The sequence below is a fragment of the Pelodiscus sinensis genome, chromosome 24 (assembly GCF_052426305.1).
Source record: "Pelodiscus sinensis isolate ZL-2025 chromosome 24, ASM5242630v1, whole genome shotgun sequence".
Classification (NCBI taxonomy): domain Eukaryota; kingdom Metazoa; phylum Chordata; order Testudines; family Trionychidae; genus Pelodiscus; species Pelodiscus sinensis.
The window spans coordinates 20,944,512-20,971,680 of record NC_143075.1 but is presented as its reverse complement, the minus strand read 5'-3'; the positions used below and the strand labels follow the sequence as shown (position 1 = coordinate 20,971,680).

General features: G+C 64.6%; 1 protein-coding gene across 5 annotated transcripts in view; it reads left to right on the top strand.

The window, feature by feature from the left end:
• The window catches only part of CROCC (ciliary rootlet coiled-coil, rootletin), a 76,571-nt gene that overhangs the window by 37,257 nt on the left and 12,145 nt on the right, over positions 1 to 27,169 (top strand). For 3 of the 5 annotated variants that reach the window (XM_075906402.2, XM_089773015.1, XM_075906405.2), the window contains 18 exons: positions 452 to 682; positions 1,580 to 1,773; positions 3,450 to 3,577; positions 3,987 to 4,156; positions 6,086 to 6,265; positions 7,619 to 7,753; positions 10,250 to 10,393; positions 10,829 to 11,067; positions 11,265 to 11,424; positions 12,068 to 12,235; positions 12,643 to 13,027; positions 13,941 to 14,152; positions 14,280 to 14,400; positions 15,151 to 15,314; positions 22,943 to 23,158; positions 24,916 to 25,140; positions 25,437 to 25,586; positions 26,383 to 26,583. In XM_075906402.2, the coding sequence (XP_075762517.2) occupies positions 452 to 682; positions 1,580 to 1,773; positions 3,450 to 3,577; positions 3,987 to 4,156; positions 6,086 to 6,265; positions 7,619 to 7,753; positions 10,250 to 10,393; positions 10,829 to 11,067; positions 11,265 to 11,424; positions 12,068 to 12,235; positions 12,643 to 13,027; positions 13,941 to 14,152; positions 14,280 to 14,400; positions 15,151 to 15,314; positions 22,943 to 23,158; positions 24,916 to 25,140; positions 25,437 to 25,586; positions 26,383 to 26,583 (3,423 nt within the window). Of the gene's footprint in view, positions 1 to 451; positions 683 to 1,579; positions 1,774 to 3,449; positions 3,578 to 3,986; positions 4,157 to 6,085; positions 6,266 to 7,618; positions 7,754 to 10,249; positions 10,394 to 10,828; positions 11,068 to 11,264; positions 11,425 to 12,067; positions 12,236 to 12,642; positions 13,028 to 13,940; positions 14,153 to 14,279; positions 14,401 to 15,150; positions 15,315 to 15,583; positions 19,001 to 22,942; positions 23,159 to 24,915; positions 25,141 to 25,436; positions 25,587 to 26,382; positions 26,584 to 27,169 lie in introns of those variants that run through there. The other 2 variants (XM_089773016.1, XM_089773017.1) reach the window with 2 other exon arrangements.

Sequence of the window (27,169 nt, the reverse complement as noted above, 5' to 3'; positions counted from 1 at the left end):
TCCGTTTTTGCGCCGGGGGTTTTTGCGCACAAACAAGCAGCGTGGATCTTTTCTTTTTGTGCAAAAACCCCTGTTCCCGCAAGATCGGTAACCCCCCTTTTTGGGGGCATAAGGACCTTGTGGGAAAAGGGGGTTTTGCGCAGAAAGAAAACGTCCACGCTGCTTGTTTGTGGGCAAACCCCCCTCCCCCCCCGGCGTAAAAACGGATTGGCAGAAAATATGCAAATGAGAGTGCGACTCATGCAAATGAGTCCCTCATTAGCATATTTTTGGCCGAGAAAACTCGTAGTGGAGACATAGCCTCAGTGGAGGAGAAGCCCCCTAGTCCGTCTGTCCTAGACCAGGGGTCCTGGACCGAGGGGCGAGGCCCCTGGAGAAGGAGAGGGGCCGGGGGTGGGAGCTGTGTTTCCAAGGCCGGTGATGGTCTGATGGTCTCTCCTGACCCTGGCAGCTGGAGGAGGAGAAGATGGCCCTGCTGGGGCAGAAGCAGGAGGTGGAGCAGGAAAAGGCCTCGATCCGCGACGAGCTGGTCCGTCTGGAGCAGGAGAAGCTGGAGCTGGACACGGAGAGGCAGGGGCTGGAGCGCTCCCTGCAGGATGTGGAGCGGAGCCGGGAGAGGTTGGAGCGGGAGCTGCTGGCTCTACAGAAGGAGAGGGTGCAGCTGCAGGAGCAGCTGGGGCAGGTATGGGGCTGGGCTGGGTTCCCTGGTGGTGAGCAGGCCGGGGCTGCTGGGGACCGGGTGGTGTGGGGCGGAGAGCAGGGTGGGGGAGGGGGGAGCAGGCTGGGGGTGCTGGGAGCCAGCAGAGCAGGGTGGGGGAGGGGGAGCAGGCTGGGGGTGCTGGGAGCCAGCAGCGCAGGGTGGGGGAGGGGGGAGCAGGCTGGGGGTGCTGGGAGCCAGCAGCGCAGGGTGGGGGAGGGGGAACAGGCTGGGGGTGCTGGGAGCCAGCAGTGCAGGGCAGAGGAGCAGGGTGGGGGAGGGGGGAGCAGGCTGGGGGTGGGGAGCCAGGGGGGAGCAGGCTGGGGGTGCTGGGAGCCAGCAGCGCAGGGTGGGGGGGGGGGGAGGGGGGGAGCAGGCTGGGGGTGCTGGGAGCCAGCAGCGCAGGGTGGGGGAGGGGGGAGCAGGCTGGGGGTGCTGGGAGCCAGCAGCGCAGGGTGGGGGAGGGGGGAGCAGGCTGGGGGTGCTGGGAGCCAGCAGCGCAGGGTGGGGGGGGGAGGGGGGGGGGGGAGCAGGCTGGGGGTGCTGGGAGCCAGCAGCGCAGGGTGGGGGAGGGGGGAGCAGGCTGGGGGTGCTGGGAGCCAGCAGAGCAGGGTGGGGGAGGGGGGAGCAGGCTGGGGGTGCTGGGAGCCAGCAGCGCAGGGTGGGGGAGGGGGGAGCAGGCTGGGGGTGCTGGGAGCCAGCAGCGGAGGGCAGCGGAGCAGGGTGGCGAGCTCTGGGATCAGGAGCCACAGGCGGGCACAAAGGATGAGATGGGTCCCTCTGAGAGGGGCTGCAGCCTGGCTCCCTCCCTGCTGGGGGCTGGGTGCCCAGGACGGGGCCGTGCCTCCCAGTTTCAGCTCTGTCCTTGTCCCGGCCCATCAGCTGTCCCGCCAGAGGAGCGCGGCCGGCGAGGAGCTGGGGCAGGCGCGGCGGGAGCAGGAGCGGCACGCCGAGGCCCTGCTGCGAGCCGCCCGGGAGAAGGAGGCGCTGATGAAGGAGAAGGCCAGCCTGGTGGTGCAGCTGGCGGCGTCAGAGCGGGAGAACAGGGGGCTGGCGGAGGAAGTCGCTGGGCTTCGGTAAGCTCCAGTGGGGCCCCTCCTGGGACTGGAGACGTGAGCCCCCCCTTCGCCCCGGGTGCTGGGCATGGGGAGCCGCGCTGGGCTCCCTGTCTTGGGGGCACGCACGCGGCCAGGGCCATCCTGGAGCTGGAGGGGGAAGAAGGGTTCCCTGGCACCTCCTGTCGGTGCAGTGGCCAGCCCGTGGCTCCCTGCCCCCTTCCCATGGGGGCTCGGGCCCTTGCCATGGCCAGGCGGCACCCCCCCACTTCTCCCGTGTGCTGCTCCTCAGAGCACTGATGGGTTCTGCCGCGCTGTGCGCTCGCACGGTGCTATCGGGGCCGCCAACGGGTGCAGCCTGCTGGGGCGTAGCTGCATGTGCCCCTGCCCAGCAACGCATTGGGGTGGGCGGGTGGGCCGAGAGCAAGGGTGCAGGGTGGGAGGTGAGAGGGCAGGAGGCTTCCCAGGCGCCCTGGTCCCTGCTACTCCAGCTGGGAGGGTCGAGAGAGGCTCCTGGAGCCACTGGATCCAGGCGTGGTGAGTCACGGAGCCACGGGGCAGGGGCCAGGTGCACGTGGGGCATCATGGGGGCACGGGGCTGGAGCCAGGTGCATGTGGGGTGTCACGGGGTCAGGGGCCAGGTGCACGTGGGGCGTCATGGGGGCACGGGGCAGGGGCCAGGTGCACGTGGGGTGTCACGGGGCAGGGGCCAGGTGCACGTGGGGTGTCACGGGGCACGGGGCAGGGGCCAGGTGCATGTGGGGTGTCACGGGGCCAGGGACCAGGTGCACGTGGGGTGTCACGGGGCACGGGGCAGGGGCCAGGTGCACGTGGGGTGTCACGGGGCACGGGGCAGGGGCCAGGTGCACGTGGGGTGTCACGGGGCCAGGTGCACAGCGAGCTCTCCGTGGAGCAGCTGCCGGGGTGTGCGCGTGCGTGTGCGTGTGCGTGTGCGTGTGCACTCGTGTGTGTGATGGTTACTAGGGAGCTGTGTTTGCAAACAGTCGGGAGGGACGGGCTGTGTCAGGTCGGGGCGGGGGGAGCGCCGAGCCGTGCCGAATGGGAGCAGATGGAATCTCTCATGTTGCAATGGCCCAGCAGGTCAGTGTCTCCCCCAGCTCCGGCCTTCCCTGTCCCCCCTCCTCCTTGCCCGCTTCCTGGAGCCGGGCTCTGTGCCCCCGCCCTGGCGGGGACGGGGCTGGCCCTTCCCTGGGCCGTGCTGCCGCTGCCCCGGCTCTGTCAGGAGGTGTGAGGGGGGGCGGGGGCCCTTCACTGCTGCCTGGTACATCTGCGGGGGGGCTCTCGCAGTGCAGGCTCCTGGGGGCCCCCTGAGGCGTCGCCCCCAGCGTCTCCCTTCCCCAGCCCGGGGGCAGGGGCTGCTGAGGGAGCGTCCAGGGGCTCTGAATTCACTGGGCCCCTGGCCGGAGGGCGCATTGGGGTCTTCCACGCCGCCTTGCAGGGACCCCAGGGGCTCTGTGGCGACGGTACGAGCCGGTCGTCCTCCCACTCGGGCCACCGCCTGCCAGGACCCACAGGACCTCGGTCGTCAGTGCTGTGGGAGCCATTTTACTCCGGCTCGGTCCAGGGCCTACCACATGGGGGGCCTGCTCCTCCGGCCGGGCTCTGGCGCTAGCCCCGTCCGTGCCCTACGGGTTTCCCCCTCCCCGGGTGGGTTCACTCTGCTCGCTCCTCCCCAGGTCGGAGAAGGATGCCCTGGAGACCAGCCTGTTTGACCTCCAGCAGCAGCTGGCTCAGCTGGACGCCCGGAAGGAGCAGCTGGAGGCCGAAAGCCAGAACCTGCTCCTGGCCAAGGAGACCATGCAGGGTACCTGGCTGCCCCACCCGCTTCCTTCCTCCCATCCCCCATGGGCCGAGCGGCGGCCGGCGGCCCCGTCTGGAATGGCTGGACTGAGGGAGAAGGAGTCTGGCCCAGTGGCTAGGAGACAGGGCCGGGACATCTCGTCCTGCCTCTGCCACTGGCTGGCCGGGTGACCGGGCAGGGAGTCGGGGCGTGGCGTGCAGGGACGCCAGGCAGCTGCTGCTCTCTGTGCCCCGTGAGCCAGGGAGAGTGGCGCTGGGAGCCCTGTGGAAAGTCCCGGTGTCGGGGCTGGGCACAGGTCAGGGGTGGTCGGTCCCCGCCCCTCCCACGCTGCCAAGGCTCCCACGCCTGGGGAAGGGCGGCTTGGAGATCTCCCCTGGGGCGGGAGGTGTTAATTGGCCCTGCTGTGCCTCAGTGGAGCTGGCCAGCGCCCGGCAGCAGAGGGAGACGGAGGTGGCCCGCCTGGAGAGGGAGACGGGGCTGCTGGCTCAGAAGCTGGCTCAGGTGGAGCAGGAAGCCCAGCTCGTGCTGCGGAACAAGCAGGCGGCGTACGAGGAGGACGTCGAGCGGCTCCACAGGGAGAAGGTACGGCCCTGGGGCAGGCGCCGGGCTGGGCTCCAGCCGGCGCCACGTTACGCGCCCCCGCTGCCCAGGCTCGGTCCGAGTCAAGGGCAACATCTGTGGGGCCGGCGCCGGCCCTTCCGGCGTAGGCCCTGCGGGGGGGAGAGCTCGAATCCCTCCGTGGGCTTCCGGGGAGAGGCAGCGAGGGTCCCTGGGATCCTCCTGCCCTGGCTCCATCACGGAGCTGGGCCTGGCTCCCAGCTGCGTGGCCGAGGCCGTTTGCTGCTGCGGGTCAGTAAATTCAGCGGTTCCCAACCGCCGGGCCGTGGCGGCTCTGGGGGCCGTGGAAGAGCCCCCCCCCACGCGGCAGGAGGGCTGGGTGAAGCCGCTCGTGCGGCCCTCCCACCGCGCAGGGAAGCGCCCCCCACAACTGGGAGGAGACCCCGCCCCTGCCGGGTGTGGCGCAGGGCTAGGTGAGGAGTGGGGCCAGGCTAGTGCTGGGGGACTCCAGAGGCTGCACTCGCAGTGGGGGGGCATGGGGGCAGGGCTGGCACTGAGGCGTTTGGGGTGGGGGGCTGGCACTGGGGGGCTCTGGGGGCAGGAGATTGGCACGGGGGGGTTGGATGCAGGGACCGTGACGTCAGTGGCTGGCTCTGGGGGGTAGTGGAGGGTCTAGCACAGGGGTTCTCAACTCGTTTCAGTCCACAGACCACCAGGCCAATCACAAATTTCGTGGACTTTGGACAATGATCCTGTGAACCACCAAAAAAGTCACCACGGGCCACCAGTTGGGACCCACAGGTCTAGGAGTTAGGACAGGCACTGGGGTTCTGGGGGATGAGCTTTTGGCAGACCAGCAGTACCTCACCTGCAGGTCCATAATTTGCATAATGAATATGCAAATATGCAAATAGAATGCGAAGTGTGTCTGGGTTTGCCAGTCCCCGCTATCAAAACAGCTTGGGAACCACTGAGTTCCTTGATCTTTCCGACGTGCTCGAAGCTGTTGCAGCCCCACTGAGGGCGGGAAGTGGCTTTGGTGGGTCGCTGGGGGTCTCAGTCGCAGGATTCAGGACGACTGGCCGGTTCTGGAGACGGGTGGCCACGGTCGGGGCTAGCGGGGGGGGTCGGCAGAGCAGGACTGGCACAAAGGTCGTGGGCGCAGCCGGTCAGGATTGAAGGGCCTCGGTGGAGCTGAGGAGGAGTCGAAGGATGGACGGGCAGGGGGGCCGGAGGCCAGATTCAGGGGCTTTGGCAGAGCCGTTTGGGGGGGCTGGGCCTCCGCAGGCTCCAGCCTGCCTATTCCTGTGTCTGCTGGGACGGGGGGGGGGGGGGGGGTGTTCGTTTCGGGAGCTCTCTGATTCAAACTGGGGGCAGACCCCAGGCTGGCTCCGGCCCGCGTCAGGGGGGCTGCCCTGGTGCGTGTGGACGTGAGTCCGTCCCATTGGCTGTCCAGGCCAGGGCGCGCTCTCTGTCCGAAGTTCTGCTCCAGTTCCAGGGCCCGGTGGGCTGGATTGGTGTGAAACGGCCCCGGGGCAACTCGCGCTGTGGCCAGCCGGGTCGCTCCAGGCCCGCCCTGGAGCAGCTGCTCTGGCGCCGAAAAAATAACCCCAGCGTGGGAAAGCCTTGGCTGGAGCCCAGCCGGCATCCAGGCCCCTAGGAGGAATGTGCTTGGTCAGCAACGGGGTGGCTAGTGGCCGAGGGGCAACAGATTCTGCCAGGCCCTCCGGGGTCCCTGGAGAACTCACCATCATCAACGACGCTGGGCCGTGTGGCTTGCTGGCGAGTTTCCTCGGGCCCTACAAAGGCGGAGCCAACCCGCTGCGTCAGTGCCGGGGCTCATACCCACCTGCCTGGGCTCCCGCCACCGAGGCCACGGGGAAGGGCTCGCACCGGAGCCGTGGCTGCGGGCCTGTGCCTAGAGCCCTGGCGTCTGCTGCTTGGTCCGGGCAGGAGGCGGTGCGCCTGGAGCTGGCGTCGGAGCGGGAGGCGCTGCTGCAGCGGCTGAGCCGCGAGCGAGAGGAGCTGCTGGCCCGCTGCGAGGCGGAGAAGGAGGAGCTGAGCGAGGAGATCACCGCGCTGCAGCAGGAGCGGGACGAGAGCCTCCTGCAAGCGGAGAACGAGAAGCAGCAGGTAGGGAAGGGGGCCAGGGGGTTGGCGGTGCTGCCCGAGCCGGGGGCAAGGCTCCCATTTACTCCAGCCCAGAGCTGGGGCCGGATCCTGGCAGGCGCTCGGTGGCAGCAGCAGCCAGACCCCCAGCGTGTGCTGGCTCCCAGCAGGCAGAAGAGCTGCTGCCGTTCCCTCCCACTCCCCAGCAACCCAGGGCTCCAGCCCCTGTCTGTATTTGTGGCCACTTTAGAACCATAGACTCCTAGAACTGGCAGGGACCTCGAGAGACATCGAGTCCAGTCCCTGCCCTCCCGGCAGGACCAAGCACAGTCTAGACCAATGTTTCGCAACCTTTGTTTATAAACTACCCCTTTTGCCAAAAAAAAAAAAAATTAGACGTGCCCCCAGTACCGACAGTTTTCAGACGCACATTTTTTTCTACCATTGCCACACATTTGTTTGAACAACTTAATCGTAGCCAGGCTGGCGATGAAATTTGTGGGTGTAAAAAGTACAAAACTAATCCAGCGCCGTCAAACTTCCAACAAAAATTCCGTTTTCTCCAAATTTCCGTTGTGTTGACGTCCCCCCCAGACTTCTCTCGAGTACCCCTAAGAGTGCTCGTACCGCTGGTTGAGAACCGCGGGGCTAGACCATCCCTGGCAGGCGTCTGTCCAACCTGCTCTTCACTATCTCCAGTGATGGAGTTTCCACCCCCTTCCTAGGCAACCTCCAAACCTCCATTGCTCCATCCAAGCCTCTGCTAGGAGTCGATTCCTTAGGGGTGTAAATTAGAGCAACCACTAAGCTGCACTGCGTTAACTACTACCTGTCCTGGGTGGCACAAGGTCAGTGCCCCTCCACGCTGTGCAAATGCAGTTCATATGCATCTGACAATTGAGCCCTTAGTATTACCAATCGGGTTAACATAATGGTATTATATTAGACACCCCCCGTAATACGATAGAAACATAACCACGGCTCACGCACGCACAAAGAGAAACTTCTCTTCTGCTTTAAATATTGTGACCCGTGTGTAGATAACGTGCCACTCCTGGGAATGGGGGTGTTGAAAGTGCAGATGCAAAAGCCTTTGGAGGGCAAAATAAGATTTGAGTCCATTCTAAAGAAGGAAACAAGAAAAAGATTTAAAACTGAGCATTGCCTAGAAAAGGGAGGAGGCTGTATGTGTGTGTGTGTGTGCGCGCGAAAGACCACCAGGCCCACACAGCTGTGTGTAAATGCAGCTCCTAGTTTGTGGGCTGCTCCCAGCCCCCGTGTTCCTCCCCCTGGTCTCGCTCCCCCCCCAGCGCCATGTGCCTGCTGAATGTCTCTGCCGTGCTGTGATCGCTGTTGGGCCTCTCTCCGGCCACGCAGGCGCTGTCCCTCAAGGAGTCGGAGAAGACCCTCCTGTCAGAGAAGCTGACGGGCGCCCAGCACAACCTCGCCAGCGTCACCATGGAGCTGGAGCGGCAGAAGCGAGAGGCCATGAGCCGGCAGGAGCAGGACCGGGTTGGTGCAGGCATTGGGAGGGTGTGATCTGCACCGGCACAGGAGACAGTCGCTGCTGGGGGTTAGCGCTTTCACCGCAGATTGTGTAGAGGGGGCCGATTGTGGCGGCTGAACTGATGCATAATTCAGGAAGCAAATAACACCAGCACTTCATGCCTACGTAGCATTTTCCAGCCGTTGATCTCGGTGCAATTTGCAAAGTTCCATTTCACACGTAGGGAAACTGAGGCACAGATGGACTTGCCCGAGGCCACCACGCAGAAGTGGGAATAGAATCCAGGTCTCCTGAACCCCAGTCCAGTGCTGCCTCTTGCTGGCCTACACAGCTCCATAGATACTTTTTAATCAGTACAGGGTGTCCCCACTATAAGTTGCCTTGCTATACAGCCGTTCCACACTGAAATCATGGACGCTTGTAGGAACCGCTGCGTTGTAAGTTCTCCCATTACCCACCCTTAAGTCATGCAAAAAGAAGCCAACCCAATTTGCGCAAAGGGAAGTCAGATGCGGGAAGAAAAATCCCCGTTTTAAGGTGTTTCGCTGAAAGTCCTAGTTTTTTGGAACGTATCTTGGACTTATAGTGAGGACGGCCTGTATCTACAGACCCCGATTCAGGTCCTTTGCTGACATGCTTCAACCACCCCTCCCCCCCCGGCCATGCCACTGCCCCTAGCTCCTGGCCTGCAGCCCGCCCCCCTCCGGCCATGCCAGTGCCCCTAGCTCCTGGCCTGCAGCCCGCCCCCCTCCGGCCATGCCAGTCTCCCTAGCTCCTGGCCTGCAGCCCGCCCCCCTCTGGCCATGCCAGTGTCCCTAGCTCCTGGCCTGCAGCCCGCCCCCCTCCGGCCATGCCAGTGCCCCTAGCTCCTGGCCTGCAGCCCGCCCCCCTCCGGCCATGCCAGTGCCCCTAGCTCCTGGCCTGCAGCCCGCCCCCCTCCGGCCATGCCACTGCCCCTAGCTCCTGGCCTGCAGCCCGCCCCCCTCTGGCCATGCCAGTGTCCCTAGCTCCTGGCCTGCAGCCCGCCCCCCTCCGGCCATGCCAGTGCCCCTAGCTCCTGGCCTGCAGCCCGCCCCCCTCCGGCCATGCCAGTGCCCCTAGCTCCTGGCCTGCAGCCCGCCCCCCTCTGGCCATGCCAGTGCCCCTAGCTCCTGGCCTGCAGCCCGCCCCCCTCTGGCCATGCCACTGCCCCTAGCTCCTGGCCTGCAGCCCGCCCCCCTCCGGCCATGCCAGTGCCCCTAGCTCCTGGCCTGCAGCCCGCCCCCCTCTGGCCATGCCACTGCCCCTAGCTCCTGGCCTGCAGCCTGCCCCCCTCCGGCCATGCCAGTGCCCCTAGCTCCTGGCCTGCAGCCTGCCCCCCCCCGGCCATGCCAGTGCCCCTAGCTCCTGGCCTGCAGCCCGCCCCCCTCCAGCCATGCCAGTGCCCCTAGCTCCTGGCCTGCAGCCCGCCCCCCTCCGGCCATGCCAGTGCCCCTAGCTCCTGGCCTGCAGCCCGCCCCCCTCCGGCCATGCCAGTGCCCCTAGCTCCTGGCCTGCAGCCCGCCCCCCTCTGGCCATGCCACTGCCCCTAGCTCCTGGCCTGCAGCCCGCCCCCTCCGGCCATGCCAGTGCCCCTAGCTCCTGGCCTGCAGCCCGCCCCCCTCCGGCCATGCCAGTGCCCCTAGCTCCTGGCCTGCAGCCCGCCCCCCTCTGGCCATGCCAGTGCCCCTAGCTCCTGGCCTGCAGCCCGCCCCCCTCCGGCCATGCCAGTGCCCCTAGCTCCTGGCCTGCAGCCCGCCCCCCTCCGGCCATGCCAGTGCCCCTAGCTCCTAGCTCCTGGCCTGCAGCCCGCCCCCCTCCGGCCATGCCAGTGCCCCTAGCTCCTAGCTCCTGGCCTGCAGCCCGCCCCCCTCCAGCCGTGCCAGTGCCCCTAGCTCCTAGCTCCTGGCCTGCAGCCCGCCCCCCTCCAGCCGTGCCAGTGCCCCTAGCTCCTAGCTCCTGGCCTGCAGCCCGCCCCCCTCCGGCCATGCCAGTGCCCCTAGCTCCTAGCTCCTGGCCTGCAGCCCGCCCCCCTCCAGCCGTGCCAGTGCCCCTAGCTCCTGGCCTGCAGCCCGCCCCCCCCCGGCCATGCCAGTGCCCCTAGCTCCTGGCCTGCAGCCCGCCCCCCTCTGGCTATGCCCCCCTGCCCCCCACCAGGCCTGCACATCCTGGCTGCCCTGGGCAGAGACTGGCCATGGCGCGGGGTCGCGCCTCCCTTGCCGATAGGCGATGTCCGTGCGGATGGCCAGTGTTACGCAGGCTCCTTTGCGCAGTGGCGCGGGAAGCCGGACGCTTGGAGCGGGGCGATGGCCGTACCAACCCGCCTGTCCCCCCCGGGCACCGCAGAGAGCTGATCCCCCGGCCTGGCCTGCGCAGCGCCCGGCGCAGGCGACTGCCGACTAGCGGATCCAGGGCAGCTGGGTGACCCCAGGAGAGGGGAGCTGGTGCAGGCCACTAAGGGCCAGGCCGTTCTGTGCCCTCAGAGCACCATCAACGCCCTGACCTCGGAGCTGAAGGGCCTGGGGGCTCAGCTGGAGGAAGCTGTCGCGGCCCACGAGCGGGAGGCCAGGGGGCTGCAGGAGCAGGCCAAGGACTTGACCAGGCAGCGGGAGAGCACCGTCCGCGAGGTGAGTACAGGCTTGGGGTGGGGGATGGAGGGGCTTCAGGGGCAGGAGAGGGTCACTGGGGTCACCGTGAGTCGGCATAAAACGGGGCACGCGCCTGCAGAGGGAGGTGCAGCCCAGAGACGACAAATCCCAGCATGCTGTGCGGCTGGGCCCCTCACATCTGGATCTGACCCCCGGGGATCTTATGCTGGGCCCCTCACATCTGGATCTGACCCCCGGGGATCTTATGCTGGGCCCCTCACATCTGGATCTGACCCCCGGGGATCTTATGCAGCGGGGCGAGGCTGCTGCGCTGCGGGGGGGGGGGCTACCCCTCCCTCTACCGAGCAGGCTATCGGGGAGGCGCGTGGGGACCGTGGCAGCCTGGCCCGCGGCAGAGCACCCAGTCCCCGTGCGCAGCGGGCAGCCGGGTCTGACGGCGGCTGCTCCGCGCAGGCGGAGGAGCTGAAGACCCAGCTGCGCATGGTGGAAGACGCCCGAGACGGCCTCCGGCGGGAGGTGATGGAGGCCCACCGGAAGGTGCGGGAGAGCCTGGAGGGCCACGAGGCGCAGAGGAAGGAGATCCTGGACCTGCGGCGCAGCCTGAGCGACGAGAGCAAGGAGAAGGAGGCCCTGCAGAGGTCCAACCAGGACCTGCGGGCCACCGTCAAGCGCGTGGAGAGCGACCGCCTCAGGTGAGGGGGAGGGGCTGGCCGTGGGGTCCGTGGCCCTGGCCGTGGGGTCCGTGGCCCTGGCCGTGGAGTCCGTGGCCCTGGCCGTGGGGTCCGTGGCCCTGGCCGTGGGGTCCGTGGCCCTGGCCGTGGGCGGGGGACCGGGGCTACGTCGCCGGGTCCTGCGGGGATCTGACCGGCTGTGCCGCCTGCATCCCCAGCCTGAAGCGGGCCCACGAGGAGAAGGAGCAGAAACTGTCCGTCCTGGAGGAGGCGCGGGCAGCCGCGGGCAAGGAGGCCGCCGAGCTGCGGAGCAGCCTGCAGGAGGTGGAGCGCTCGCGGCTGGAGGCCCGCAGGGAGCTGCAGGAGCTGAGGCGACAGGTCAGGGGCCCGGGCAGGCGTGTGGCTGGGAAGAGCAGGCCACACGGCCGTGGGGCTCCCCGAGTGCTTGGGGCCTGGCCTCTGTGCCCGCAGGGGGGCAGGGCAGGGACCCTCCAGCTCAGCTCCTCTGAGTCTGTTTTCCCTGACGCGGGGCCCTGGGTGTCACCGTGTCCCGCACTGGGGGCTGCTGCCCCTGCATTTGGACGCTTGACCTCCCCCCACCGCCCCCACCGCCAGGCCAGAGGAGCCGTGCCCTGCAGGCCCCTCCTCGGAGTAGCCGTGGGCAGCTGGATGCTCCCCTGTCCTGCCAGACTGCCTGTCTGGGGCGCAGGGGCGGGGCTCTGAGCGAGGGGTCTGGAGGCTCCTCAGAGCTGCCTTACCCAGCTCCCCGGGCCCCAGCTGACGTCTCCCTGGGAGGAGGGTGTGGCTCTCCTGGAGGCCATAAAGTTGGAGTAGCAGGGTCGAGGCAGGGGGTCCCGATGCTGCAGGCCAGGAGGGGTTGGGGGTGTCTCGGGCCCCGGCCCTGGGGCGAGCTGCGGTTCTCGTGGACCCGGAACGGCCGGGGGGCCAGTGTTGCCCTGTGTCGGCCCCGTCTGCGGGCGCAGCCGCACGTGCTTCCCCCACCCTGTTCTGGTGCCCCCAGATCAAGATGCTGGACAGCGAGAACACCAAGAAGAGCAAGGAGGTGGCGGAGCTGCAGGCCCGGGTGGCTCTGGACGAGCAGCGGGAGGAGGAGAGCCGGCGGGAATCCCTCGGCCTCAGGCAGAAGATCGTGGAGAGCGAAGCCAGCAGGGAGTCTGCCAGGAAGGAGGTGGGTGCGGGGACTGCTGGGGTCTCACATGCTGCTCCTGTCACCCCCCCAGCTCTTGCTCTTGCTGGGCTCTGTCCACATGGCCCGCTTGTGTGGAGCAGAGGTGGCCCTCTTGAAGGCCGTCGGTGGGTGTGAAGGCCAGAAGGGGCCATTATGGTGCCCGGGGTAACCAGGCCGGAGAGCTTCGTGGGTAGTTCCTGCCTGCCAGAGCAGACCCAGAGATCAGACGCTCCCTCCTTGCTGCTCTTATGCCTGTTCCTCTCGGCATGAGAAAACGGCGGGCGGGGCCTGTAGCCGTGGGGCCCACGGCCTCTGGAGTGGCCAGGCCGTGGCTTTCAGGCCAGGCCGTTGGGCCTCGCGGGGGCCCGGGCGCTCGGCCTCCCCAGCGTGCCTGTCGGCCCCCCCAGCTCCACAACCTGCAGCGGAAGCTGTCGGAGCAGGAGGGCGAGTTCCACGTGCGGGAGAGGGACCTGCGGGGCAGCCTGGAGGAGGCCCGCGGCAACGAGAAGAAGCTGCTGGACAACGCCCGCAACCTGGAGATCAAGCTGGAGAGCGCGCGGGCCGAGGCGGCGGAGCTGAGCCTCCGGCTGAGCGCCGCCGAGGGCCGCACCCACGGCCTGGAGGCCGAGCTGGCGCGCGTCGAGGGCTTGAAGCGGGACGTGGAGTTCAAGCTGGGGAGCCTGCATTCCGCCCTGAGGCGCACCATGGGCATCAGCCGGGGAGGCCGGGCCCCCAGCCCCGCCATCAGGGGCCGGAGCAGCTCCCCCAAGAGATTCTTCTCCCCTCCCAAAGGTAAGGGGCCAGGAGAGCCCTGGTGCAGCCCTGAGGAGGGCCCTTTCTCTCCTCCCACACCTCGAGGGCTTTGTTTTCGTCCTTGCCACGCCGGGTGGGAGGGGCATCTGGGCACGGGGGGCAGGAATCCTATTTCTGGCTGTGCCACTGCCCCGCCATGGGGCCTTGGTCATGTCACTTCCCTTGGCAGTTTTCTCATCTTTGCAATGGGGATGGGAGGCCCCTGCCTCCCAAGGGCAGCTGGGAGCATGTCACTGATGTTTGCACAGTGATGCCCAGGTGGTAGGGTCTGTCTGCAGGTGGGTAGAACTGCACGGACTTGAATGCTTGGCTGGGACTAGACTTGCCAGGTGTCTGGTTTTCTCCTGGACAGTTTGGTATTTTGGCCTTTCATCCAGTAAAAACCCCAGAGAATATTGGACATGTAAAATGTGTGGTATTTTCTGTTTTCCTTGGACAATTGGCGAGGGCGGGGGGAGCGAGAAGTGCGGTAATTTAAAGGCACAGTGGCCTTTTTTTTTCTCAAAAACATGTCTGGTGGGGTCTGCAAGGGTGGGGGTGCAAGGAGCAAGGCAATTTAAAGGCACAGCGACCTCTTTTTTTTTTTTTTTTTGCATCCCAAGTTTGGTCTCCAATTTTTCCCTGCCTGTTCAGGGTGGGGCGAGGGGCCCTTTGTGAGCTGCTGTCCCGGAAAGGGCCTGTTCTGGCCAGGCTACAGCTCTGCTCCCTGCCAGCAGGTGTCGCTCTTCTCTTGGGATAAGCACTGGGGACTGGCACAGCCGGACCGGTTTAGAATTGGATTCCCAGGTGTTCCCTGCCTGATGACTTGCCCTCGGTCCAGTCGGCTCCCCTCGGGAGAACCCCTGCTTTGCCGAGGCCCCACTGTCTCTCCTCTCTGCCCATTTCCCCCCAGGTGACAACACGCACAGCGCCCCAGAGGGGCGCGGCAGCCCCACCCCGCAGGTGCGCAGCCCTGAGCGCAGCCCCAGCTCACGTCCTCTGTCCCCAGAGCGCACCCTCTCCCCCAGCCGCAGCGAGCAGCTGGTGGCGGATATCGACCCGGACGTGGTGCGGACGGCGCTCCGGGACTTCCTGCAGGAGCTGCGGGAGACGCAGCGAGAGCGGGTACCATCGGCGTGGGGAGGAAGGGGTTGGCTTCTGCCCACGTGGCTCTGCCCCTGGGGTGGGCAGCCGGGTGGATCTCCCGACAGCTGATCACTCCCTCCTGTCTCCTCCTCCCTTCCGAACCCAGGGCGACCTGCGGGCCCAGCTGGGCAGCCTGACCCGCCAGCTGGCTGAGCTGGAGGCGGAGCGGGACAGCGCCAGCACCCGAGTGCAGCAGCTACAAAAGCTGGTGACTGAAAGCGAGGAAGGTGAGGCAGGGAGGGGCTCTGGGCATGGGGGCATGTGGGGGACTCTCCGAGCAAAGCTTGACCCATGCCGAGGGCCTTTTCAAAGTCCTCAGAGAACAGTTTCAGTTTGCCTCCCGACCTCGTACCCTAGGTTAGCCTTAATAGCCCCATGTTCAAGAGGGGGAAACTGAGGCACGCAGCAGGGAAATGGCCCCAGGCCAGTGGCAGAGTGAGGGTTCCCACTTTTCTAAGTCCCAAGCCGGGACTGGAGCAGACCCTATTTCCACTGCCTCAATGTAGTAATTTGCATACCATGCCTCATAGTTTTGCTTGTAAACTCGGAGCTTTAATGCTCTGATCCCAGCAGGCTAGACTGCGATGCAGGGGTTCTACGCAGCTGGTAGGTCCAAGCTTGGGTCTGGTGCAGCACGCAGTGTCTGCTCTAAGGATGTTAAATATCGTGTAATTGACTAATTGAATAGTTGATGCATTTTTGCATCGACTATTCGATTAGTCAGTAGGGCGGCACTTCCCCTTTGAAACGCCGCTGCAGCATTTCAAAGGGGCTGCACCGCATGGAGCCCGGGACCAGTGTCAAAGGCCGGATTAGAACCCAGGTGCCCTGACTCACATGCCCCCTGCGCTAACCAGCAAACGGCCCTGCCCCATGGTCACCGGGTTTTGGGTTCCTCCGAGGCCTTACCGGGGCTGGCTTCTGGTGCCGAGTGCCCCGGGCCCCTCACTCGCTTGGCGCCCGCGTTCTCTGCCCAGGGAGGCGCAGTGCCGACGGGAAGCTGAGCAGTGCCCAGACCGCCCTCCTGCTGCAGGAGGAGGCCCTTCGGCGCAGCGAGCGGGAGCGCAAGGCCCTGATGGACAAGGTCGCGGGGCTGGAGCGGAGCCTCCAGTCGGCCGACGGCGACCGGCGGGTCACCCAGGTACCAGGGCCAGAGGCAGGGCCTGGCGCGGGGGGGGGAGGGGGGAGTTTCTGACGGATCCGGGGTTGGTGCGGAACCTGAAGGCAAATATGTAAAGAGCTGGCAAGTGAGGTTATGGGGGAACAAGGCATTTTGCACTGGGCTGGGAGACAGGTTGGCATGATCCCTGGGTGCTCTCACTGGTGGGGGAGGGGGCATTCTGGGGGTTACAGTGAGAGGTAGGGGTAGGATCTCCCTTTGGTACAGGCCGCTCTGGTTTCTCCCCTCAGGAAGCCACAGGCCGGCCCTCTCTTCTAGCTGCAATGGGCACTGAACACAGGCCTGAGCCCTACCCCTGGGGTGGGTGGTCAGAGACCCACCGGCGCTCACCCTGGGCAAGGAGGCTTCTGGCCGGTGGAGAACACCCGGTGTGCAGCCAGGGCTAACCCCGTGCCTGCCGCTCCTGTGTGGGACACCCTCCACGGGATGCCGCTGGGAGCAGCTCTAGGAGACAGACTCTCCACAAGGGGGGCTGGGAGAAAAGGCCCCAAAAGCTGGAGGTGAGGGCCGCTTGTAGCCTTATTGAAATTCCTAGTTTCACAAGGCAAACCTGCGCCGTCGACAAAGGCTTCCTTGTCGACCGCGGCGCGTCCAGACTGCCCCGATCTGCCGACAAACAGCTGATCATCAGCTGGTCGGCAGAGCGCGGCAGCCATTTACATTTAAATGAAGCCGCGATTATTTAAATCGCGGCTTCATTTCCCTCTGCCGATCAGCCTCATCTACATGGCTCCATCGACGGAGACGTGTAGTTTAGACACCCCCTTGGATGCCAACTAAGGTGCATAATGAGTCCCCCTTCTCGGTCAGCCTGGGTTTGCTTTTCCCTGGTCTTGCCGAAGTCAGACTCTCCAGTCTCTTCTAGCCAAACCCACAAGCCAGGCCACGCTGCACCGCAGGTACAGACACTGAGAACAGCTCTGGGAGGACGTAGCCCAGATAGTCACGCCCTCCATGGGGTACAATCCCAAAGTTACCTGAGGTTTGCCTCCTTCCTCTCTGGTGCCGGAAGGTCCACACAGCCTCTCAGCCCCCCGGTAGAAATGACAGAAGTCGGGTAATGTTATAAACCAGAAATAATTCTCTTCACTAAGAAAAGGTGGCCGCAGATTCAAAGCAGGTTACTAAGAAAATAAGACACAGCACCAAGCCGGAGTCACTACACATCAGGTTACAAATAATAAGTTCTCACCCTAGACTTTATTTCAGGTAAAGTCCTTCACAGGCCAGGGGTGTCTTTTCTGACTGGGGTCCAGCAATTCACCTCCCCACCCCACCCCACCCCAGTGCACACACTCTGGGTGCGTCTACACTGCACGGTTATTTTGAGATAACTAGCGTTACTTCGAAATAACAATGCGAGCGTCTACACAGCCATTCCATTATTTCGAAATAATTTCAAAATAACAGGCGGCGTATTCCAAAATCCGTAAACCTCATTCTACGAGGAAGAAGGCCTCTTCCGAAATAGCTATTTCCAGTGCTTTTTTGGTAAGAAAAAAGGTGCCGATACTCTGGGGCAAACTTGTTGAGCAAAAAAAGAAAAAAAAGGCACTGGGGGCCGAAATGCGGTCACGGCTCCTTTAAGAGCCTCAGCACCGCGCTGGGAGCCAGAAAAAAAATCCGCATGTCCCGAGCAGGCTTCCATCAGGAGCTGAGCCGCCCCAGGAAAACAGGTGCCGGTACGTGCGGGGAAAATCCCATTCCTTTTCCGTGGGCTGGAAAACACCCTTCTGGGCAGTACCATCACAACAAAAAGCACTGGCTATTTCAACACAAGGCGTGTGTAGATGCTCCACTGCTGCTATTTTGAAATAGCCCCTCCCCAGGAGCATTCTAAATTATTCCTCCCCATTGCCTCCTGGGGCTCTACATCGCGATAGCACGTCTACATTAGGGGAGCCTGCCTCGGACTCATTTTGAGGCTTCCCTGCCATGTAGACGGGCTATTTTGAAATAAGCTATTTTGGAATAACTGTTCCGGACTAGCTTATTTCGAAATAGCGGTGCCGTGTAGACGTACCCTTAGCTACAGTCCCCTGGTTTGCAAGTGTTACCAAGTATCTCTTTGGGGTGCAGAGACCATGGTAAAACCAGCTATAGACAATTATTGTTCCCTCCCCCGGCCTTCTGTAGAGTTTCCATAAGGCAGAAAACCTTTGTTTGATTCCCACCACTCTCTTGTGGGAAAGTAGAGTTAAGACGCGTGACGGGGCATCGCCATGTTAGTCGGCATCTGCAGAACCGAGGAGTCCAACCGTTTATGCCCAAATAAATCTGGTAGAATTCAAGATGGGTTCCAGATCACCTGACTGCAGCCCCCCTGCCTCCATGAGTCAGTAGCCGTACGGCATGTCTGCAGGACAGCCCCGTCTGTTTGCTTTGCCATTGCGGGCCTTGAAGAGTCAGCGCCAGGTGTGTGATGCAGAGTAGCACATAGGGAATCACAGATCTCCAAGTCACTCCCTAAATAAGTTCCTAAAAAGGACGCAGGCAGGCAAACGGGCTGAAGAGAGTCAGTCCCAGTGGTCGGTGACAGGCGCTGCCTCGCACAAAGCCTCTCTCGCGTCAGTCAGAGCACACGTGTGTTTTCCGAAAGCCGGCGCAATATGACGTCCCAGGTCTCTCCGGATCATTGTAAGGCCAGCCAGCCCCTTACCTCCGGCTGCTGCTCTCCGCGCCGCGGACCAGTGCAGCGAGGACATTGGGCCCTGCACTCATCTGGGGGCTGGGCGACGTAGGGCACCTTGCGCGGCGGTCTTAAGACAGCCTACGCCATTCCTGGGACGGCTGATGGCTGCCCTCCTCCCCTTGGGTCTGTGGTGTGCCTCCTCCCCAGGAGCACGTCTCCCGGGTGAAGTGGGGCTGTGCAGGGAGCCCACGCACCTCCCCGCCAGGAACCCAGCTGCCCCTGGGTCGTCTCAGCAGCTGGGAGTGGATGGAAGCCGCCTGGTCGACTGCCCCGTTCCTGGCGGGGAGCTAAGAGCTGGAGGAGCAGCTCGGTCCCCAGGAGCATGGACACTGCGGGATGGCAGGCCAGGGGGGTGGGGAGGCTGGTGGCAGCCTGGCTTGGAGGGGAGCGGGGGCAGCAATCTGGCTGGGGAGCCGGCAGCTGGGCCGGAGCCATGAAATTGACAAGATGGGCGACCGGGGACGTAAGGAACTCCAGCTGCCCAGACACTGCCTGGCCCTAACTCGGGGTGGGCAAATCAGGCCTGTGGGCGGATCAGGCCCACCAAACCGCCGGATCTGGCCCACCACCGCCCCACAGCCCAGCTCCCTGCCTGCCGCGCCCCCACCCGCTGCTGGGGGCCCCGTGCTCCCTGGATGCCCTTGCCCCCAGCACCATCTCGGCTTCCGGCCAATGGGAGCTGCCGCTTCCGGCCAATGGGAGCTGCCGCTTCTGGCCAATGGGCCACGCTTGTGGTCCAGGCAGGACACAGAAGGCCTGGCCCCTCAAGGGCACGCAGAGATGCACGTGGCCCCTACAGCCAGCCACTCTGGGCGGCCGGCAGGGAGCCAGCCTGAGGATCTGCTGGGCTGTTGGCCAGGGGCTACCCAGGAAACCACCTCCTGACCGCAACCCGCATCTAGCACCCCCCCAGCCCTCTGCCCCCCCAGCCCAGGTCACAACGCAAACCCCCTGCACCTCCTCCCAGCCTCTGCACCCCAACCTCCTGGCCCAGGTCACAACTCAACCCCCCTGCACCCCCCAGCCCTCTGCCCCCCCAGCCCAGGTCACAACGCAAACCCCCTGCACCTCCTCCCAGCCTCTGCAGCCCCCTCCTGCCCCAGGTCACAACTCAACCCCCTGCACCCCGCAGCCCTCTGCCCCCCCAGCCCAGGTCACAACGCAAACCCCCTGCACCTCCTCCCAGCCTCTGCACCCCCCTCCTGGCCCAGGTCACAACTCAACCCCCCTGCACCCCCCAGCCCTCTGCCCTGCCAGCTCAGGTCACAACTCAACCCCCTGAACCCCCCCAGCCCTCTGCCCCCCCAGCCCAGGTCACAACGCAAACCCCCTGCACCTCCTCCCAGCCTCTGCAGCCCCCTCCTGCCCCAGGTCACAACTCAACCCCCTGCACCCCGCAGCCCTCTGCCCCCCCAGCCCAGGTCACAACGCAAACCCCCTGCACCTCCTCCCAGCCTCTGCACCCCCCTCCTGGCCCAGGTCACAACTCAACCCCCCTGCACCCCCTCATGAACCTCAGTCCCCTGTCCCAGGTCACAACCCCCTCCCAGATCCTGCACCCACTCCTACCCCCCTCGTCCAGGTCAGAATCCTCTCCTTCACCCAGACCCCCTCCTGGACCCTTCACCCCCTCCTGCATCCAGATCCCTTCCCCGGAGCTTCCTTGTGCACCCCCAGACTCTGCAGCCCTTCTTCTAATATCCTGGAAGCGTGTGGCCCTTGCCCACATTTCAAATCCTTGGCGTGCCACCCCAGCACACACCCTGCCCCTCTCCTGGAGGTGGCGTTCTGATGGCGGTGTGGTGGGGCCCGTCCATGGGCCGGAGCCGGGCTGTGCTGTGGCCGTGGATGGGATTGGGTCGATGCAGCTCTGGTGTGCAGAGCAGGGCTTAGACCAGGCAGAGCTGGGATGCCACCATCTCTGCGAGGCTTGTGTGAGATCGAGGGCCCGATCCACTCGGAAGTGGCTTCCCTTTGCATGCTGATGTGGCCAGGATCTGCCTTCCTGCCCCCTGGTTTGCCATACAGTAGCACCCACCCATTGCACCGTGGGTTGTGTGTGCGTGTATCACACAGACACATCACGCACTCACACAGGGACACACACATACAAGCACATATGCATGCACACAGGCACAGGGATGCACGTGCACACACACACAGACCCAGGTGTGTGTGCATGCGCACGTGGACACACACACACACACACACACACTGAGAGACGGCCCTTGACCCAAACCACTTACAGGCTGAGCAGACCGGACAGACATAGGGAGAGAGGGGAAGTGACTTGACCAAGGCCGCCTGGCAGGCTAGTGGCAGAGCTGGCAGCAGCCCCAAGTTCTTTGAGTCCCAGTCCAGTTCCCCATTCCCTAGACAAAGCCGCTTGCCCCTGATCTGACAGGCTGTGGGGCCCGATGCTCATGACAGGCCTCTTGGGAGAGGCTGGGAAAGCGGGGCAGCCCAGTGTCAGATTTTCTGGGCAGCAGGTAGGCACAAGGGTGGGCCTCCCCCGCTCACTCCCTGCCCCTCGGCTGGCACTGGGGCTAGAGCCATGGGCCAGAGGGGGGCTCTGCCTGTGGTGGGCGGGCACCCTTGCTGTGCCGTGCGAGGCTGGCTCTTGGCAGCGCGCAGGGCTCGCGGCCTGGTGGAACTCGGAGCTCACGGCCCCCGGGGGCGCCCTGCGTCTGGGCGGTGTGTGTGTTATGTCTGCCGGGCTTGGAGGCCGGCCATGCCTCTGGATTAGGGAACAAAGCTGGGAGGCTGCCAGTCTGGCAGGGCCGGGGTCTGTCGGCTCGGCCGGAGGCCAAAGAACGCGTTCTGCTGAGCATGCAGCTTCCCCGCGGTCTGGGGAGGGGAGGGGAGGGGACGTCTTGCCGGGGTCCCTGCGGCCGGGCGGCATTCCTCGGTGCGCTGCGAACCCCAGGCCAGGGCCCAAGCTCAGGGCGGGGTGGGAGCTAGTCCCTGCCGCTCTCCCGGCAAAGCGCAGGGGGAACGTGCTGCACCTTTGCCTTCTAGGAGGAGAAAAATTCTTTCCAGCTTACGGCTGGGGCTCAAAGGGGAGGGGGCAAAGGCCAGGCCAATAGGTGCCACCGAATCTCGCTGCCTAGGGCAGGGCAGGCCCAGGGCGAGAGGGATTCTGCCCCATAGCCCGCTTTGTGCGTTCATTTCTTCGGCGCGTTTCCTCCCGGGTCGGCGAGGGGTTGATTAGACCCATCTCGAGCCCTCTCCCTGGATAGCTGTCCTGGATGGCAGCGACCCTCGGCTCGGCCCCTCCAGCCTGCGCCTGTCCCTGAGCCAGCCCCTGGCTCTGCTGGACGTGCGGCCTGGACAGGCTACAGCACCCAGCATGCAGGGCGGCCTGCTCCGGCGTACGCTGAATCCTGGCTTGTGTGCTCGCCCCCCTGTATAACCCCATGGGATTAGCCCCTGCCTGACCGCCTCTCTCCCGGACCCCAAGGGTAATTCCCCTCTCCTCTTCTTGCCAAGAGGGTGGCTGTGATTTTCCAGCCCCCGGGACCTCGGAGCTGACTCTGGGGAGGAGCCCGGGGGGGTCGGTGGGTAACGCGCACGGTGGCTGCTCTGCTGGGGACAGCTGCCTCGCTTCCCCCTCGGGGCCCCTGGCGGAGCAGAGGTCTCCCCGGGTCGGGGCTGGCTATTGCTCTTTGTTGTGTGTGGCAGCAGCACCTCGGCACCTCAGGCCAGTCTGGGGCCCCCTTGGGCCAGGTGCTGTACAAAGCACAAAGGCAGCGTCCTTGCCCCGAGGACACTGGTATGCTAGGCCACGCCCCCTGAGCGGAGAGGCCACGCCCCTGAGCTGAGAGGCCACGCCCCTGAGCTGGAAGGCCACGCCCCCTTGGGACAGCCATGAGGTGACCCTAGGGAAGATTAAATCCACTCCCCGCATCTCTGGATAGCCCTTTGGCCTGAGGGGTGCGGCGTCTCCCAGGCTGACAGGACAGCGCTGAGCCCTGGCCACTCCTTGCAGATTCCTGCTGGCACCTGCAGTGCCAAGAACTGACCTGCCAGGGCCGTGGCTGCCAGCCCCCTCCTCTCCCCAGGGTCCTAGCACATGCTCCCCCCCCCCCCCACGATAGCAGGGGAACCCGCCATGGCGGATCTGGGCACCCACAGACTCTGGCCAAGCCAGCCATTTCCAGAAAGGTCCAGCTTCCGGTGAGCCGCTGGAGCTGGGCCGAATGCCCGCCGTGCTGCAACCAGCCCCCTCCACGCCGGGGATGGGAGTGAAGACGCGGGCCCCGGAGGTGGCCTGGCACCCAGCTGGGCTTGCTCTGGGCTGCGCGGTCTCTGCAGGAGGAGACATGGGAGCTGCGCCCCTGCCAAGGCGCCTGGGCAGAGTCACAGTGGGAGAAGGGATCGGGGCTTTGCATCGAGGGTCGGGGGGGGGGGGGGGGCAGGGGCACCAGCAGTGCTGGAAGGTGGGACTAAGTGCTGGAGAAAGGGGGTGGGGCACTGAGCATGGGGTACAGTTGCAGGGGGATCTAAGTTGGAATAGCGGGGGGGGCAGCCCTGTCTACCCTCGGATACCTGCTCCTACCCGCAGATACCTGCTTTATGTCCGGGGGTATTGGCACCTGGGGATGTGCATGCGGAGATCTGCAGCTCTTCCTGGCCGATGCATGTACAGAGTTTGTGTCGGTGCAGGGCTCTGGGGGGGCTGCTGGGTGGGACTGGGGGGCCTCGGTGGGGCTGTGCAGGGGACTCGCACGGGTGCTGCAGGCGGAGCTGTGGAGGGGGCTTGGCGGGGTCATTGCTTCAGGACGTCAGCAGGGTGCAGAGCCTGGAGCGTAGCCGGGAAGGCCCCAGAGCCCCATGATCCCCGAGCCCTTGGCCGGGCAGAGGGAGGCGGCTGGTGACGCGTGGCGGCTCTCCCCAGGAGAAGATCGGCAAGATGAAAGCCAACGAGGCCAAGCTAGAGGCCGACAAGCGGCGCCTGAAGGAGATCCTGGACGCCGCGGAGAGCCGCTGCACCAAGCTGGAGCTGCTGCGGCGCTCGCTGGAGGGGGAGCTGCAGCGGGTGAAGCTGGTGCTGAGCGACCGGGAGCTGGAGATCCAGGTGCTGCAGGACCGTGTCGACAAGCTGCAGAGACAGGTAGTGCCGCTGCCCCTTTAAATATCCCGGGCTTCATTTGCATGTTCCCGGGCGCCACCATTTTTAAATCCCCCTTAGTCCGAACTCCGTGCCCGCGGCTACACGCGGCACGGAGTAGGTAGTTCGAATTAGAGATCCTAATTTGAACTACCGTTACTCCTCATGGAAATGAAGTTGCCCACATTTGCCTACCTAGCTCGAACCCTTAAGGTGTCCCCTGCAGGTTTGTGTGTGTTGCCTTTCCTGACGTCTGACTTGTGTCCATTTATCCTCTGGCGCAGGGGCTGTCTGGTTTGGCCCATATCCACGGCAGAGAGGCATTGCTGGCATAGATCATGGTAGTGGATATGCAGGAGGATGAGCCCCGATGATGCGACTTACGTGGTTAGGTCTTGTGATGCTGTTGCATGTGTAGATGTGTGGACAGAGTGTGCAGCAGGTTTTAATGCAGGGGTAGGTTTCTGGGTAAGTGTTTCTGTGGCGTGTGGCTGTTGGTGAGTATTTGCTTCATGCTGGGGGGCTGGCTGTAGGCGAGGGCTGGCCTGTCTCCCAACGCCTGTGAAGGATTGTTTTCCAGGCTAGGTTATAGATTGTCGATGATGCACTGGTGGGGTTGGAGCTGGGGGCTGTAGCTGTTCTGTTGTTTTCCTTTGGGGCCTGTCCTTAAGTAGGTGACTTCTGAGTACCCTCCATCTCTGTCAGTCTGTTTCTTCACATCCCCGGGTGGGTATTTAAGTTTTAAGTGCCAGCAATGCCCCTCTGCCGTGGATATGGGCCAAACCGGACAGTCCCAGCGCTAAAGGATAAATGGGCACAAGTCAGACGTCAGGAAAGGCAACGCACACAAACCTGTAGGGGGCACTCTAACGTCCCTGGACACTCAGGGATGGAGATGAAAGTAGCCATCCTTCTACAAAAGAACTTCAAACCCCAGTGACAAAGGGGACAGCCGGACTGGAGTTCATTTGCAAATTCAACACTATCAGCTTGGGACTGAATAAGGATCTGAACTGGTTAGCGTGGTACAGAGGCAATTTCCCCTCCTTCGACAGTCTCAGCTCCACACCAAATGCTGCGAATGAGCCACTTCCCCCGACTTGATTAGTCTCATTGTCCCAAGTACCCTCTTTCTCTTGTTGACCTTATATATACCCCTGCCTCTGTGAACTCCACTCCAGTTCATCTGATGAAGTGGGTTGGACCCCCGCCCCCTTATGCCCCAATCGATCTGATCGTTTCTAAGATGCCGCAGGATACAGTCTCCTTGTTTCTGCGGATATTTCGGGTTAGCCAGCTGCACAGGCTGCACCACTTTGAAGGATAGAATCATAGAGTCACAGAACACTAGGACTGGAAGGGACCTCGAGAGGTCATCGCGTCCAGTCCCCTGCCCCCATGGCAGGACCAAATACTGACTAGACCATCCCTGCTAGACATTTATCCAACCTGCTCTTAAATATCTCCAGAGACGGGGATTCCACAACCTCCCTGGGCAATGTATTCCAGTGTTTGACCACCTCGACAGTTAGGAACTTTTTCCTAATGTCCAGCCTAAACAATGTATTGCAGTGTTAGGATCCTTAAGGGCAGAGTGGTTTGTGTAACGCCTGTGGGGCTGGCCCCGCTCCAGCTGCCCACTGTGGCCCTGCCATGAAGGGCCGGGCTCTGACTGCAGCGCCGGGGTGGCCATCGGATAGGAACTCGGGAGATGTGGCCGGGGCACTGGCTTATGGCCGGACTGCGCTGATCCCACGCAGGTCGCCGACAGCGAGACCAAGGCCAGTGCCCTGCAGCTGTCTGTGGAGCGACTGCACCTGACCCTGGCCAAGGCCGAGGAAGGCGAGAGCGCGCTGAAGGACAAGGTGCAGGGCCTGTGCCTGTCTCTGTCGGAGATCAACGCCAGCGCCGGCACCACCCAGGAGAAGGTGCTGCAGCTGCAGAAGGCGCTGATGGCCAGCGAGCACGACCGCCGCGTGCTGCAGGTGGGCGTCGCCTGGGTGCGGGCAGGGTGTGTGTGGCACAGGGGCCATGGGCAGAGGTTTCCAGCAGGATGGAAGGACAGCGGCAGCGGTGGGGGAGGAACTGCTGGTACTGAGCCCGACTGGAGACACCTCCCCATGCAGACCCCCCTGCAAACCACCCTGGGGCCGGGTCCCCTCCCCGTGCGCCGTGCTGCAAGGCGGCGGCTCCGTCCTGCTAGTGCCGGTTACTCAATCCGAGCCGGAGCTTGGGCAGGCTCCGTGATGTGCAACCCGGCCCCTGTCCTCTCCCGGCCCAGGAGCGGCTGGATGCGGCCCGCCAGGCGGCCTCCGAAGCCAAGAAGCAGAACGGCGTGCTGGCCGACCGGCTCCAGGGGCTGAAGACGGCGCAGGCGGAGCTGGAGCTGGAGCGGGAAGAGCTGGCAGGGCAGGTCCGGCAGCAGCAGGAGGTGAGGACGCGGCACCGGGGACGACTGTCGTGCCAGCTGGGCGCGGCGGGCGGGGGAGGGAGGGAGCTGACTCCGCAGACCTGTGGGAGCGGCTGCCGCGGGGTTGCGGCTGGCTCGCCATGGGGACCCCCTACGCTGACGGTCCCTGGCCTTGTGTCTGCCATCCCCCAGGGCGCACGCCGGCATCGGGGAATGACCCGGCAAAGAGCATCACCCCCACCGGCACACCGACTGCGCAGGGGGAGGGGTTTCCCCAGGGCGTTCTGTGCCATGTGTCCCCCATGCTGGGGCGGTGACCCCCCGCTACCGAGCCGCCCTCGGGGGAGGAGGCAGCAGAGGTCCCCTCGGAGCAGTAGAACACAGGGCTCCCTATGGGTTGGTGACTTCTGCCTGCCCCGCCAGGGCACTGAAGCAGCCACCTTCCCTCCCTGCTGGGGCCGTTCCTGCCCCCGCCTCCCCCCACCCCGCCCAGCTCCTCTGTTGTGCAAAGTCCCCCCCGGCCTCTTCTGCTGGCGGCCTCCTGCCTTCCGGGAGTTCAGACCGGGAGGGAATATGCTCCCCAGGGTGTCCCATCAGCCCTTCCATGGGGCAAGCCAGGGTCCTGGCAGGATCGCTGCCCCCTACCTCCTCCTGCTGCCTTCACCCACCACAGAGCAAGAGGCCCCGGCGCAGGCCTCCCCCCCCGGAAGTACTGCTCACTAACCACTAGGCCGCCGGGCCGATCTGGCGCACGGTGGCGATCTCCCCTGCCCCGGGATGCTGCGCTCCACCTCGGCTCTCCTCCCCTCCTGCCCAGCTGCTGCGGCAGTGCCAGGAGAGCGAGGGCGCGGCCCTGCGGAGCCTGCAGAAGCTGCAGGACGACAAGCGCCTGCTGCAGGAGCGGCTGGGCAGCCTGCAGCGGGCGCTGGCCCAGCTGGAGAGCGAGAAGCGGGAGGCGGAGCGCTCCTCCCTGCGGCTGGAGAAGGACAACGTGGCCCTCAAGAAGACCCTCGACAAGGTGAGCTGCGGGCGCCGGGGACGGGGCTTGTGCTCCCCCCGCCCGGAGCTGGAATCTGTAGCCTGCTTAGCCGGCGTCCCTCCAAGAACCGGCGCCGGGGTTAGCCGTGGGGAGAGGGTTGCGGGAAGCCGCCCGCTCCGTGCCATCTTCCCTGCTGGCCTGCTCTGGGGCTGACTAGCCGGGGCTGCAAAATCCCCCGGGATCCTGCTCTGGCCCCAGGTTTGAATCCCGTTTCAGCTTGGTTGCCTGGCAGCTGTGACAGCCGGGCGGGAGGGCGCTTGCCTGAAATCCTAGGGCTCTGCCTGAAATGCCCGTCCAGTCCGTGGTGGAAGGTGCTGCGTGTCGTGGGCGCAGGGGGCGGCGCCCGTTTCCTTCGCGGTCTCTGGGTGCTCCCCTCGTGTATGGGCCTGTTCCCTCCCCGCTGGGGGAATCCAGCCGTTCTCCTGCTCTTGGACCGGGCTTGCCCATCCAGTCTGGTGCGGTTTGGCAGCCCTGCCTGTGGCTGCGGTGAGCGGGCCTCCTGCTTACAGACCCAGTGGGAGCAAAGCGTTTCACGAGGGGGGTTAACTCCCCAGCCTGTGCGGGG